A 16,148-nucleotide genomic window follows, 5' to 3' on the forward strand; every position below is an offset into this window, starting at 1 on the left:
AGTTTTTTCTCCGTTAAAGCTAATGGAATTATTCAAGCATGCTGAGAGGAGGATTCATAAGGCACTGGATGTCACTGTAGCCCAACAGAAAATAATGAATTCTAAACTGTTCTTATCATACACTGATTATTGTTTGATAGTATCCGAATAACTGAGGATATTTTGAGGGAAATTTGTCTCCAGGGCAAAGGTGCTCAGTGTTCAGGGTGTATAGAAAGTTAAGTACCTACTGGGCAAGGAAGATCTGCGTATCACTAAATGATGTAAGTCAGACTGCAGAGGACAGATAAGTCAGGGGGTTCAGGCTACCTGGTGAAGTGGGATGAATGCCCACAGACCCAGGCTACTCTTGTTCTGGGCTGGGCAAACCGACCTGTATTTTCTCACTGCCCTCCATAAGGGCAGAATTTGGGAGGCAGGATCTGAATTTAGCTTTGTTGTTTGCTGTTCGTGAAAGAGAAAGGAGCACATTATTGCTTTGACATTTTGAACAGATCATAATCTGTCTTGCAGTAATGAAGGGAACACATTTTAATATTTCTGGAAAGGACCATCTTTTGTCATAGTACTCAGAAAAGGCAAGAGTGTTCAACAAGTTCATAGTTTATAATTACCTGCTTAGGGAGATGATACTGGAGAGATTTTTAATCTACCAAGTAAAAACATTAAAAGGTCTAATGTTGGCAGTTGAATTCAGCAATTTAAGTTGGAAAGAAAAAGTTTTTTTTTTAATGTCGAAAATAGTCAACCATTGCCACAGACTGCTCTGATACTTTGTGAATTCCCTCTCACTTGGCATTTCCGATTCAAGTTGGGAGATTTGTTTTTTAAGAGACACAAAGTGGTTCAACTGAAAATCTCTGGGCTGGATATCTGTACATGAGATGCAGACTAAATTGTTTCCTGCGTTTTTCATGTATGTGTAGGTAAGACAAAATATAATCTTAAATTGTATGAAGAAAGATTTAAATTAGGCATTTGGGGAACCTTCCTGGTAGTAAAGGAGAAAAGGAATGAGGTAAACTTTGGGAGGGTTGTTAACTCTCCATCGGGGGGCCTTTGAAGTATCTGACATAGATATCAATAGATGCATAGATATGGATGTCCTTTGGGTCAGGAATCAGGCAAGGGCAACCCTTAAGTTTTATCCCAGTCCTCTCATTCTTTAATCTCACCATCCTTCCTAGCCTACAAAACAATATTTCTGAACCTCAGTAGGATCTCAGTAGGATCCAGACCTGCAAACCTGTCTCATGCCTGAACTCCAGTGACAGTACTTGTTTGGCTTTAGAGCAACCTTAAAGCTACTGTTGACTGCCCAAGGCTCATAGACTGGATGTCACATCTCAGTACATATACTGTATCTATCAACTAATGTAAAGATAAAAAGTTATACTCGAGCCATCAGCCCTGAAAGTCATGCCTACTTATGGAGTGTAGGGTTGAGTCCATGTGCAATTCATTGAACAGTATTAATGAAGTCTTGACTTGTGCTTAACTCTAAACACATTAATAATTTCATCACTATCCAACACAGCACTTCAGCCTGTGCTTAAGTTTCACTGATGTTGATTACTCACATGGTCAAAGTCAAGCACATGCTGAAGTGATAAAGACTGAATGTGACAAAGCCTATATAGCTGGTTGTCATAAAGTGGGTATTTAGCCAGACTTCAGTGCAGGTGGCAAGGGATTAAGATAGCCATATATCAAAAGTAGCCTTATAACAAAGAGTTTTATAGTGTAGGTGTGCTGCATTATTAAATATAAGAATTATTATTGAGCAATACATGGCTGTTTCTGGGCATGTTTAAAATATTTAGCAAGTTTTTGAATATAAAAATGTTCAGAGTGGATCTTCAAAGAGTTTTTGACATTGTTCTATTCTTAAAAGTGAGCATATACACTGCTCAGGGCAACTTCTAGGCAAGATACCATGAAGTGATAATATGGAAATGAACATTTTATTTTATATTTTTTCTTTCTTTTTTTTTTCTCCTTTTTTTTTTCTCTCTTTTTTTTTTTTTTTTTAATGGGGAGTCTGGGGAGAGTCTTTGAGGGCTGTGAAAGTTAAACGGTGGACACACAGGCATACACACGTGAACACTCGTGAAGAAGTCAGAAATTGGTAGCTAGGTAGCCTGCAGTCAATTTTGCCATCAGGTCAGGGTTTCTCGGAGCTAAGGAGCATAAAAGCTAAACAAAACAAAAAGGAAGACTGTTTTATGACTGCTAGCTTGTAAATCTTAGCACTAATAGGACTAATTTGCTCTGTTCAAAAGAAACTAAAAAGGAGGGGAATTTACTTTCCTCACTTGAATATTACAGAGGTGAAGTTTTGGAGGACAAAACAAAACATCTCAGTTCCATGTAACAAGTAGTAGCAAGCATCCAGCCAGCTGCCATTTTGAGGGCAATTTTTTTAATCAGCCATTTCAGTTTTATATTGGCCTTGATCTTCAGTCTGCTCAGGAATTTTTCTCCTTATGTATGTGCTGAAGTAAATGTGTTGCTGTTGTTGTCATTGTTGTCTAATACACAGCTTTCTTCATCCTGTCAGCTCTTGAGCTAAGCAAGGGGAATGCATGCACATACACACTCTCACACTTAATTTTTTTAAAGAAAAAACCCCACAACAAAAAAGAATGAAGAAAGAATGCATGCTGTGACTTTAAAAATTAAAGAATTGAACAGCTGTGGGTAATAAATCGATTAATTAGAGTGGATAAAATGAAGGTGAAGGGTGCAGAGCACTCTTTAATTTGAAGATATATGACCTTGTAAGATGCTGCACTTCATTTGCTATTATATCACACTTTGGAAGGGGCTTTATTAAAATCTATTCTAGGGTGAGCTGAGGTAAAACATATTGTTAAAAAAAGCTTTTGACAGAGTATGTTATATACTTTAGTCTGCTTCAGTGATTTTTGTCACTTTTTATACTACACATGTTGCTGTGCAAGAAAATTAAAAGTCTAGACATTTTCATCGTATTTCTGTAAGAAACAGAAATTTAAATATTTGAAGTAATAATGGGAGCATTTACTGTTGCTTTGGCTGCAGAGCTGACATAAAACTCCCTAACTGCCTCCGTGCTGAGTAGATTTTTAAGGGATAATGTATCAGTTCCTTTCCGTGTTTGTATGTGGTTTTCATTAATGTCAATAGCAGTTACTGGCACTTTTTCCAAGCTGAGTGCAGTTCCCAAACTTGTGTTTTTTTCCAAGAGCAGTTGTTAGAGAGTAATCAAAGCAACTGGGTCTGTCCCATACAATACCGTGTGCAGGATCGGGGCACAGGGGCCATGTCAGAGAGGCAGAAACACTTGGTGTGTTGTGTGCATCTTTTCTTGAATGTAGAGAGGCAGCTTCTCTGAAATCAGGGTCTGAAGCTGCTATCCACAGCAGTAGCCCTACTAAATCAATAGGAGCTTGAGGAGCTGCACCACATTTATCACCTACCTTTGTAAATAAGTCTCAATCTGATAGATGCTTTTTCCTTTGCGCTTTTATGGATGTACATTGGGTGATAACATTAAATAGACTGACAGGCTGATAGGTAGGCAGATAATCCTCTAGCCCCCTTGTCTAAGGTTTTGTAGGTTTTGCTATCAGTAGCCATTCCTGCAACTGCCAGAAGAGAGGAATTCAGTCAGCAGCAATCCTGCTTCACCTGGTGTGCTCGAGTTTAATTTTTTTTCTCTTTATTTTTTTTGACTGCTATGAGTCATTCCTCTTTACAAAGGTAGTTTTGATAATACAGCTCTGTTCACCTTATAAGCTCATTCTCAAGCTCAAGCATTGGGCTTTTGTGAACTGCAGTCCTCTTCATCTAGAAAGGGGTCATGTAGTTCAGCTTTGGATCTGCGAAGGGGCTAGGGTAGGGCTTCATCTCAGTTGTTGTGCACATACGGGTCAGGCGGGAAGCTTGGTTCAGGCTTTGAACTTTCAGGAAGTTTAGTGCCTTTAGGTGCAGTGGGGCTATTGCTAGCCAAAATATGTGCTTTCATAAACAAACAAACAAGCAACAAATTAATTTTAGATATTCTAAAATGGGTAGTTGTTTTTCAGGAAACCTCCCCCTCATTTAAAAAACAACAACAACAAAATAAATCCTGGATCATGATTTTCAAGTTGACACATTTTTATGAGTTTATCAGAGTCTTGAAGAAGCACTGAAAAAAAAGGAGGAGAGGGGGGAAAGTGCTTTTTTGAGATAGCACATAGTTTATATTGTCCTCAGGACTGGAATTTTCTAGCTAGCAAAATTATGACTGTAGTGCAGACTTGTCCACACCTGTCCTTTATGTAAAGCTGAATCAAGGTTGAAGGAATGCTTTCCACCTTCATGCAGTCGTTCAAAAAGGCTAGAAAGGCAAACAGAACAATGTTTTTGGCTCCGGTGAGCGTTTCTGCATTGGAGGGCAGGCTCAGGCTCAGAAATTCTTGGGACCCAGTTCAAGCATGGCCCGACGTTTGTTACTGTTAATTGCAACTGTGCTGTTGGCTTTGATTACCGGATGTTTCATTTGAGTGGCTTCTTGGTGTTTTGGCAAAAAGAATGTCAAAGTGGTTTATGCAAGGGTATGTTTTCCAAGCTCCTGTTGACTTGAATAGAACTTGTGCAGCTAAATACCTACGTAGTATTTTAAAAATGGAAGTCCTGGCATGACTGAAGCATGTATAAATTAATTTTAGCAAGATCTCAGGGGACTGTTGCATGAAGTATATAAAAATATAAAATGACAGAGTGAGAATGACACTGAAGCTCCTTGCAGGTGCCTTGTAAAACCTACTACACTGCATTCTCCTTGGTTTCTGTCTGTAGTTAATAAATCCCTTGAAACAAAATCCTTTTTGTGGAATAAACATGTGAAATGATGTGGATCCTTCTGCGTCATAAAGGAAGGTTTTATTTGCAAGTTAGAAGATATAAACATATATAGCACCAATGCGTACGTGTGATATTTGTCATACATGTTAAGTGAATAAGTGTGGTGAGTAAATGTGCTGTTCAACAATTTATATCAGTCAATACATTGCAATTAAGTCCTTCTTTCAGAAATGCCAAGGAGGAAATGTGTTAGCAAAATAAAGTGCATGCCAACTGTATTTAAATGTTCTCTGCTGTATTATTTTTTGAATGTTCCTTCTTTTTCTTTTATAGGTAAAGATGAGCCTTCAAGCTATATTTGCACAACATGCAAGCAGCCTTTTAATAGTGCTTGGTTCTTGCTTCAGCATGCCCAGAATACACATGGATTCCGCATATACCTGGAAACAAGCCCTTCAAACAGTTCCCTTACTCCACGCATCACCATCCCTCCTCCTCTGGGACCGGAGACTGTTGCACAGTCCCCACTAATGAATTTCCTTGGAGACAACAACCCTTTCAATCTTTTACGAATGACAGGACCCATCTTGCGTGAACACCCTGGCTTTGGTGAGGGTCGGCTTCCAAACACACCTCCGCTGTTCAGCCCACCACCTCGTCATCATCTGGATCCACATCGCCTTAGTGCCGAAGAAATGGGGTTAGTTGCCCAGCATCCCAGTGCCTTTGACAGAGTTATGCGTTTAAACCCCATGGCAATTGAGTCCCCAGCGATGGATTTCTCCAGAAGGCTTCGAGAACTGGCAGGAAACAGTTCCACCCCTCCGCCAGTCTCACCCAGTCGCACCAACCCTATGCATCGCTTGTTGAATCCTTTTCAGCCAAGTCCTAAATCACCTTTTTTGAGCACCCCGCCACTGCCTCCCATGCCCCCCAGCAGCACTACACCTCCCCAGCCTCAGGCCAAGAGCAAGTCCTGTGAATTTTGTGGGAAAACATTCAAGTTCCAGAGTAACCTTATTGTGCACCGGCGCAGTCACACAGGAGAAAAGCCCTACAAATGTCAGCTCTGTGACCACGCTTGCTCCCAGGCCAGCAAGCTAAAACGCCACATGAAAACGCATATGCATAAAGCTGGCTCCATGACAGGCAGGTCAGATGATGGACTGTCCACCACTAGTTCCCCTGAGCCAGGCACAAGCGAGCTCACAGGAGAGGGACTGAAATCCAGTGAGGCAGATTTCAGGAATGAGAGTGATCCTTCCCTGGGCCATGACAATGAAGAAGAGGAAGAGGAGGAAGAAGAGGAAGAGGAGCTTGAAAATGAGAGCCGGCCAGAGTCAAGCTTCAGTATGGACTCGGAGCTGAGTCGTAACAGAGAAAATGGCTCCAAGTCGCTGCCAGATGAGAAATCCCTTGTGTTGGGAAAAGTCATCGAGAATGTAAGTCTAGGTACCATCCAGCAATATAATGACATGATAGCTGAAAAACAGAAGAGGAGTAGCTTCATGAAAAGGTCTTCTGACCAGCGAGACTTGTGTCCTCGAGACCTCTGTCAGAGAGATCCAGCTGATGAAGACTCAGTGGTAGGAGAGCTAGACCGCACTGAGGAAGGGACAGTCAATGGAAGAAACTTTGGCCCAGGTGAACCCTTCCCAAACTTGTTCCCCCGCAAACCAACACCTATCACAAGCCCTAGTTTAAACAATTCCTCTAAAAGAATAAAGGTAGAGAAAGATTTGGACTTGCCACCAGCAACAATAATACCTTCTGAAAATGTTTACTCCCAGTGGCTGGTAGGGTATGCAGCATCACGGCATTTCATGAAGGATCCATTCCTTGGATTCACAGACTCCCGACAATCCCCCTTCGCAACCTCCTCCGAACACTCATCGGAGAATGGAAGCCTGCGTTTCTCCACCCCGCCGGGGGACATGCTGGACGGGGGGCTCTCAGGGCGCAGCGGCACGGCAAGCGGAGGCAGCACCCCCCACATCAGTGGTCCCGGCCCTGGTCGACCCAGTTCGAAGGAAGGGCGCAGGAGCGATACATGTGAGTACTGTGGCAAGGTCTTTAAGAACTGCAGCAATTTGACAGTGCACCGTCGGAGCCACACTGGAGAGCGGCCTTACAAATGCGAGCTCTGCAACTATGCATGTGCCCAGAGCAGTAAGCTGACGCGCCATATGAAAACGCATGGCCAGATAGGGAAGGAGGTCTACCGCTGCGACATTTGCCAGATGCCCTTCAGTGTTTACAGCACCCTGGAGAAACACATGAAAAAGTGGCATGGAGAACATTTGCTGACAAATGACGTCAAAATTGAGCAGGCAGAAAGAAGCTAAGGGCCCTCCCCATTCCCCGCTAGGTTAAATTTCAGGGGTCTAGGTAACATTTTATTTGTACAGTTTAACTATTGCCAACTGAGAAAAGATGACCTAACTTGCCTCCGTAAACATAACTTAGCATAAATACGGTAGGTGCCAGACTTTGGCACTTAAATATAACCTGTGTCTACAAAGTTCTATTAAACCCGAGGGTTGATTAAGGCAGTAAAAATTGTGGAGCCTTTTAACTGTGCAATAATTTCTGTATTTATTGGGTTTTTGTAATTTTTTGGCATGTGCAGGTACTTTTTTTTATTCTTTCTGTTTAAATTTCTTTAAAATTTTGTTGGGTATCCCTTTTTAATTTTACCCAGTCGTAGCCTGAGATTACTTGCATTGTAGAGGAGAAACATATCTTTTAAAATTCTAATTTTTGGGCCGCTGCTTTGTTGAAATTTAAGCTACGCATGTGTAATTTCTTGTGAAGAAGCCAGCATTTGAACAGAAATACTCTTTTTTTTCCTTTTCTTCCCCTCCCCCCCCCAAGAACCTTAAAGATTAGGGATTACAAAATTGTACAGCGGATAACAATCTTAAAATCAGCACTTTCTTTTGGAATTGGATCTAACATGCAGCACTGACAATGTCGCTGACGATAGAGGCCTTTTCTAGATGGATTTAATCACTAAAGTTGTGGCAATGGATAAAGCATAGGTGCAGAAGGCAGCTACATACAAAATCCAGAAACATTCTTAATTGTGTGTTACTATCAGGTGGTCTCTTCTTGCTCTTAAAAGCTGTAGCAATATAATGGTGCCATTTCATCACTTTTTGGGTTTCTTTCCCACTGTCTTCCCTTCCTGCTACTCTTCCCAGAGACATTAAAAGTATCCCAAGTATCATATATTTTCAAACATTGGAGGAACCAAATACCATCTTTTTTCTTTTTAAATGACAAAATCATAAGTTTGTGTTCAGGACATCTACTTTATATTTGTTGTAGTTAAAATAATTACTAAAGGATGGGAAAGTGTGAATTTTGCAATGAAAAGCCTCAACTCATTGGCATTTGGTTTATGAATAGAAATATTACAACTATTTTATATGATGTGCAATGATGTTATTATAAAGAAGGGAAAAATAAATTCTAGTTGCTTTAGCTGTCTTGGCAAGATTCAGCTCCTACTTGAAGTTGGTAAGAGTTTTCTCCTTGACTTAATTAGGACTAGAATTGCATTCAGGTAAAAGCATTACAACAGAAAAAAGTAAAGAAAAATGCACCTGCTCTACTTTCAAATTCCAAATTTTTTAAAGCCTTTTACAACTAATACTAGCCAACAGTGGACAATTATGGTTAGATATTTCAATTATGTTGACCCGCACTTTAAAGCTTTTGTTTGTGGATAAGAGAAAAATGGCTTCTCAACAAGAAATTACATCGTATTCTTCTATTTGGCCCAAAGGTGGGTTAAACTGTAAGGGAACAACTGAGATTAAGTGTCAGTGTTGCTAAGCATGGCATTCACAATACTGGCACTATAAAGAAAAATAAATAAAAATAATTTATTGGACAGTTTTTGTACTGCCATTCAATTTGACGTGAGTGCCTTGAAAACTGATCTTCCTATTTGAGTCTCTTGAGACAAATGCAAAACGTTTTTGTGAAATGGAAAGACTTTAAAAAAAAAAAGTAAAGCAAGAAAAGTACATTCTTTAGAAAAAAAAGCCACATTTACTTAAAAAAAAATAATAAATTACTGGTTGAAGATAGTGGACATGAAAATGCCATAAGACCCAATCAAATGAAGATGTATACCCAGCACAACTTCGGACATCCATTAGCTGAATTATTCTCAGCCTTTTTTTTTTTTCAGGACAACGCTGCTTAGGAAATGGAATGGAAATGAGTTACTGCTGAATTAAAACGCAAATGACACAAATTACAAGTTGTTATCATTGAATGAGAAAAAACAATTCAGGAACAACGGCTAATTTTTTTTTAAAGTTAAATTTAGTGCACTCTGTCTTAAAATACGTTTACAGTATTGAATACATACAAGGGTAAAAAAAGAAATTGTGTGTATGTGTGTTTGAGCAATCTTTTTTTTTTTCAAAGTTTGCTTAATAGGTTATTAAAAAAAATGCCATAATGGCCATGTGTATATTGTTTTCTTTTGGTGACGGGGTTTTAGTATATATTATATATATTAAAATTTCTTGATTACTGTAAAAGTGGACCAGTATTTGTAATAATGGAGAATGCCTGGGCATTTTACAAAACCAGAAAGAAAAAAAAAAAAAACACTTCTTTTTTCCTTGAAAATGTTGCAGTAAAATTTAAATGGTGGGTCTATAAATTTGTTCTTGTCACTGTAACTGTAAAGTCTTGAGTTTTAGTAAATTTTTTTCTGCCTTGGGTGTTGAATTTTTATTTCAAAAAATGTATAGAATCTTGTATTTGGGGATTAAAAGGTAATTGCTACACCCTGTAGAAAAAGTATGTAGAAAAAAGTGCTTAATATTGTTATTGCTTTGCAGAAAAAAAAAAAAAATCACGTTTCTGACCTGTACCTATTTTTCTCTTTTTTTCTCCCCTTCCCCCCTTTTATTCCCCTTCTGGAATGGATATTGATATTGGTTGATTCATATGATGTAGGCACTTGCTGTATTTTTACTGAAGCTTGTAATTTTTTAACTGTACGCTTGTCCTTTTAAAGGGATTTAATGTACCTTTTTGTTAGTGAATTTGGAAATAAAAATAAAAACAAACAAACAGGCTGCCATAATATATTTTTTTAATTTGGCAGGATAAAATATTGCAAAAATAAAAAAAAAAATTTGTATGTGAAGTCCTTATTGTACAGGAAAAAAGGGGGTTGTTTGACGACCTCTGAGTAAAAGAAACAAAACAAAATAATTAAGTGTTTCTTTATTTTTAATTTTATGTTGTTGTTGTTCACGAATAATTTTAGTTGTATATATTTTTTTTGTCAGAAATGGCCTACAAAAAAGTGCTGTTCCCACAGGGCTCTAAATAACTTCAAAGTTGCCTGGACCCCTTGCATCAAGGTTTTACAGGTATGGTTGAACCAGGCTGGATGGTTATTGCCTATTTGTGTGAAGTGAAATTCTATTCCCATGCAGATGTCTGGGGTGACATCCCACAACTTCCCCACTGATTTGAGAGAGGGGACTTTTCCCCCCCCCCGCCCTTCCAAACAAGAAGATGTCCAACACATCTTCCCTCTCCTGGCCAACCCACACTCACTGCTGCCCACACCCTGCCACTGCCCTCTGGAAGAAAGTTGTTTTATAGCAAAACGTGAGAGCTGTTGCATCCACTTTGACAGAAAATGGTAAAATGCCCTGCTGTTGGTATAGCTGTAATCGGGTTGAAGTAAAATTAGTCCAGGCACAGCCCTCCTATTCCCTGTCAGAACAGGACCTACTCCGTGTACAGGTCTTGCCAGTCCATGTTATTAGCTGCTTTGCTGCTGTTCACTCCTTATTGTACATTCCATAAATTTCTGAATGTTTGAGGGACTGGGATGAAATCCTGTGCCTTTTGATTTCTCTCTTCTTTGCAGTCCTTTCTCTCTCTCTCTCTCTCTCTCCCTCTCTCTTCCCTTTTGGGTCGAGGGGAAGACAGGTGGAAGAAGAGGCAGTGATGCTCTAGTGAAGGGGAGAAGGAGAAAATGCTCACCGCTCTTCCAGGAAGTGACGGTAAAACAAAACAAAAACAATGACAAAAAATATTGCCATGCCATGCAAGATTTTTCTTCTGCTTTAATCTTTGCAGAACTGTTGAAGCAATTGGAGAAGCATGGGAGAATTTGGTCCAGCTACCTAACAGATAGATATATGTCTTCCTGGCTTGAGCAACATACCCTTAAGAATTCTGGACAAATTCTGGGTCTCAATTAAATGGATATAAATCAGGAATTATTCATCACTCTTAGTCCTGGGTTACTCCAGCATAGCTGAGGTTGGAATGTGGTCCCTTAAAGGTATATTTTCACTTTTTGGCGAAAATTCACATCTCTGGCATTCATATAAACCCAGTCATGTCACAGAACTCAGCAGAATCCCTTGGACATGCATCAGTGTAATAAAGGTCAAAAGTTACCTGCATATTTTCAGGCCACAATTAGTTGATTTAAGAAAGAATTTAACCTTTCATTTTAGTATAAGTTCCTTAGGAGCTCCAGTCTCTTCCTGTTGTTTTCAATTATCCAGGATGGCTAACACCAGCAGTTATCTACTTTTGTGACTTAGATCACTAAAACTAATAATAAGTCACCCAAAAGCACAAGGGTTGTGTTTCTGCAGACTGTGGTGATAATGAAATGGCCCCCCTTTTCTTCTTGCTTAGAAGAACTGTAGTTTACTAGGCCATAAGCACAATATAACATAGACGTAAATAGCTAGAATGCTGCCGTAGTTATTTTCAAAATTTAAATAGGTTTAATTATTACTTTAAGGTTGAATTTCTTACTTTCATTGTGTCTAGTCCTGTTGCCTTTGAAGTCCAGAGCAGAACTCCAGTCAACTGTCTTGGCAACAGAACAGGTCCAAAAAGCTGGGTTTAGAAATAAAAGAAGCCAGTTTTTAAGGAAAGGGTCAAAAAATCAGCATTTCATCCCAGTCCTATGTAAAAGACAGTCCAAGGTTTTGTTTATCACAGGCAAACTCATTTTTATGGTGCTCTTTGTATTTTAGAACTGCAAAGCAAAGTAACATTGATTTAAGTTGTTTGCATTTGTACCGGCAAGGCAAAATATTTTTATTACCTTTTTCTATTACTTATTGTATGAGCTTTTGTTGTTTACTTGGAGGTTTTGTCTTTTACTACAAGTTTGGAACTATTTATTATTGCTTGGTATTTGTGCTCTGTTTAAAAAACGAGAGCACTTTTTTTTTATTATGGATAAAATGTTGAGATGGCTGGAGGTCATTTCAATATGGCTTAGTGAAATATTTATTGTTCCTTTTATTCTCTGTACAAGATTTTTGGCCTCTTTTTTTCCCTTATTGTCACAATGTTGAGTTCAGCATGTGTCTACCATTTCATTTGTACGCTCGTTCAAAACAACGTTTGTTCCAGTTTCAAGTTATAAAAATAAATTGGACATTTGACTTGATCTCCAAATCTTGTCTTTCCTGTTTTTTTGAAATTGAGGGGTGGGAAGGGGAGACTAGAGAGGAGTGAGGAGTTGAAGCTTCAGTACAGATAGTAGAGCTCATGCTGTATTTTCTGTCAGTTCTCATGGGAGTCAGTCAGGAGAGAATTCTCGTTTGGGGAGGACATATGAACACCTGCGTGATGCTAAGCAGATGCTCAAGTCCTGCCTACATCCCTTGGACTTAAATAATAAAGTCTTTCCTGAGCAGGGCTCTTGAGAGAAAATGGTAGGATAATGCTTGAGACAGTCAAACTTCTCATATGAAATGATGTTACGTTTGGGACAACTAGCGCAATTTTCTGAAGACTGCAAGAACAGTTTTGCTCTTGTGTTTCTTTCCATCCCCATAAACTTAATTGAGTGCTGTGTGCACCTAAGTTTGTTAATGTGTTTTGCTTCTAGGATGCCAGCATAAATAGGGAGAACACTTACCTATTTAACTGGGAACTGAATCTGGTTATTATTATTTGGTATTATTATGTGACAAGCACCAAAAGGCAACTGCAGCTAAACATTTGCTCCTCCTCCTCAGCTAGGGACAATGGCATGCACAGTTAAAGGCAGAATTTTGCACAATTTGCAGTTTGAGGATAACAGCTGACAATTACAGGCAGTTCATTATCCTGATGCTCTTTATCAAGCCAACCTGTTAGCAAATGCATGGAAATCTTAAATGAGAGAATTGTTATTGAAACCATTATTGGAAAGCTCAGGAAAGATTTGGAGTGTTGGAGACCAGGTTCTGTTTTCCTGGAGTCCCTGGTCCAACAAACCATGTAACAGGCTTGTGATTCAAAGCAGGTGGGTAATGGAAATTCATTTCAAAGGAACTGCTTCTGGACTTTAAAGTATTTGGCTGAACTCAGAAGTCAGGAGGGGAAGCTAAGTGGTTTGTGCTACAGAAGAGCTCTTACAGATGGTCCCTTCCTGATCTCAGGCTCCCTGAATCTACAATCTAAATTTAGCTATGTTTAAGTGCTTTGAAAAGTTGTACTCATGGAAAACTGGTGAAAATGAAATCAGAACCCAACGCTGACAATTACATTGGTCAATAGTTCATGCTGTAGTTCCCCAAATGCCACATTTGTTTTGAGTACTTTCTGCAGTGAGCTGTAAAAGCTGTTACACTTTACTTCTAAATTTTGTACAGTTTGAATTTGAGGGGGGTGCTTTTGACACCCCATAAACATGACTTCTCTCTAGTGGATCTTTACACTGCTCTGTCATTTTGTCAGCTTTAAAGGCATTGCAGGCCTTGCAGATGTTGATGCGGTGTTGGAAGATTTAGCAGCAGTAGCTGCTGCTGTGCATCCTGGCCTGTAGCCATGAGGGTTTGGAAGCACAAAAGCACTTCCCATCCACTGCTCTGCTAGGGTAGGTGCAGTTAGGTATCTGCCCACCAAGGAGAAGCATGGATCTCCTGGAAGCAGTAATGCCTTAACTCATCACTATTGGATCTGCTAACGCTTGTCTGTCAGAGCCCTGGTTACTCACATAAGTTGGCATGAGAGAAAAAGCAGGATTAGGCCCTTTTGACAGAGTAAATGTGAGAAATCACACAAACAAGGCCGCAAACAACTAAATACAAATGAGTTTCTTAGCAGCATCCTCTGGTTGGATGCTCCTGTTTTGCACACGTTTCTGTAACACAAGAACTCCATTGTAATCAGTAAAGGGAAAAGGTTCAGAAAAATCTTTGCTAAATCCAAATTAAACTAATGAAGTTCAAACTTTGATATGAAATAAGAGGTATTTTAAGTCAGCATTGTAATTATTATAATGAAGAAATGTGTTATAAAGGTGATTTAATTTCTGAAGGGCCTCATTCCTCACACTGATTCTACACCATATTTCTTTGGATTCAACAGGTTTACATAAGTATTCAGTGGATTGAATCCAGCTTAAGGGTTTTACATCCAAAAATATTAAATAAATTATAAGAACACAGAATAGCACTGGTCATTGAACTCTAACTCCATAACTGAGATGGTTCCACCAGGAAGTGTAGTTAGCAAGTTACATTTACCCTATCAAAGGACAGAAAGATGCCATGTGATCTGTACATCCAATTACAACAGCTTGAAAACTGAGCAATCAAAATGAAAAGCTTGTGAACAGACCAATAATTATACACCAAAATCATTCAGGAAATAATTTTGAATAATGAATATATTTGAGAAAATTCTGATCTATTTTCAGACAGCTTGTAAGCAAAAAAGAGGCAACAATTGCCTAATAGTTGATTTGCTTTGAGTTAGTCTCCTTCCTCAGTTAAACACTGACCTTTAGCTGCTCACTGACAATATGCATTTCATTGTCTGACAGATGACAGACTGTTCTCTGGGATCACATGTGGTAGGGATGGAAAACACCTATTCACTCCTTTTGCCCATCCATGACCAATGCAAGATTATTTCTTTCAGCACTTTTCCTCAACAGGACATTATACAGAACACAATAAAATTTAATTTTATACCTACCCACCCACTGAAAAACACCCTGGCTGTTAAGAAAAAATTCTTCATTCAGTTTAGTCACTGTCCATTTTCCCATGGGTTTAATCACAGGGTATAACGACATGGTACTACATTTATTAACAGCAGACATCGCTTTGAGGCTTGGTTGGACTGTAGTTTGAGTGTGAGATTAGTTCCAAAAGATGTTCTAATTCTTCTATTTCCCATAATAATCAGGAACCCACTACATTATACAGACAATTTACTGATTTACAGAATATTTTTTTCTGCACCAAAATTAGATGTTGGCTTCCTTTGATGTGTATCTTTTTATTTATTTCTTGTTTTGCCAACCTGTGAAATACCTCCTGTGCAAGTGAAGACTACTTATATATTTTCATGTAGAGTTGGCAAGTGTCAGTGCCGATTATGGTAGAAGTCATAGGTATCATCAGAGAACATCAAAGCTATGGAGAATGTGTAAGAAAACAATCAGGTTTTAAAGATTCCTAAACTGGCTAGAAATTACAGTAATGCAAAAGATACATGTTGCTTTTTAGAAATATTTTAAGCATAAAGAATGGATGTTCAATGACTATCAAGTTATATGGATGAGTATGCAAAAACTACGTATACATTTCTGTGTACTTAACAGATTCAAATTTCAAGTGCACTTGTACAAAGCTAGGGTATAATATTGATTTAATTTGAATTTCTCCTAATTACACTATATCCTTAAGATTGCCAATTTTACTTCATCAAAGCTGATTTAAAATGGGTATTACAGTGATAAATGAAGACCCCTTGCTTCCCCTCTAGAAATCACAATTGGAATAGACATTGCATGTGGGCAATGCCTAGATAACATTCTTGTAGACACTATTAAAGTCCCTAAGATGCTGGATTTTACTAGAAACTGATAGATCATAAAGCAAAGTTCGGTGACTAGCCAGACTAATGTGGGGCATGTGAAGTTTCCACAATGCCAAATTACCACTATGAGGTATGTTTATAATTATTTTTCTCACTGTATTTATTAATTCATATGAAAAGATGGACATAACTATCTGCTTGGGGGATGTGAGTCTTCACTTGTCATGGTACATCGGTCTTCCCACTGGTGTGAGATGTGGAAAGACAAGTGAAACCAAGATAAATGACAAAAGCCAACGACACATGGAAACACTCCAGAATTAACTCTCATCATTTAACTCTCTGTGATGAGACGGTGAGAAGAATTTTTGCAGTGAAAAAGGAAGCCAAAGGAGTGAACTCTTCATATGATATATTCCCAATGTGAACTATCAGCAAAAATAGGGAAAATTGATATTGATAACAATAGTAGTTTC

At 38.8% G+C, this 16,148-nt stretch overlaps 1 protein-coding gene across 6 annotated transcripts in view; it reads left to right on the forward strand.

Moving 5' to 3' along the window:
* BCL11B (BCL11 transcription factor B) overlaps positions 1-8,864 on the forward strand; it is a 92,842-nt gene extending 83,978 nt beyond the window's left edge. For all 6 annotated transcript variants that reach the window (XM_061376402.1, XM_061376406.1, XM_061376403.1 and 3 more), the window contains one exon: positions 5,167-8,864. In XM_061376402.1, the coding sequence (XP_061232386.1) occupies positions 5,167-7,178 (2,012 nt within the window). In that variant the 3' untranslated portion in view covers positions 7,179-8,864. The remainder of the gene's footprint in view (positions 1-5,166) is intronic.
* Positions 8,865-16,148: the final 7,284 nt, after the last annotated feature.

The sequence above is a fragment of the Neopsephotus bourkii genome, unplaced genomic scaffold, assembly GCF_033783945.1.
Source record: "Neopsephotus bourkii isolate Nb327-2 ecotype Australia unplaced genomic scaffold, CSIRO-AGI_Nbou_v1 NB_1707, whole genome shotgun sequence".
Taxonomy (NCBI): Eukaryota; Metazoa; Chordata; class Aves; order Psittaciformes; family Psittacidae; genus Neopsephotus; species Neopsephotus bourkii.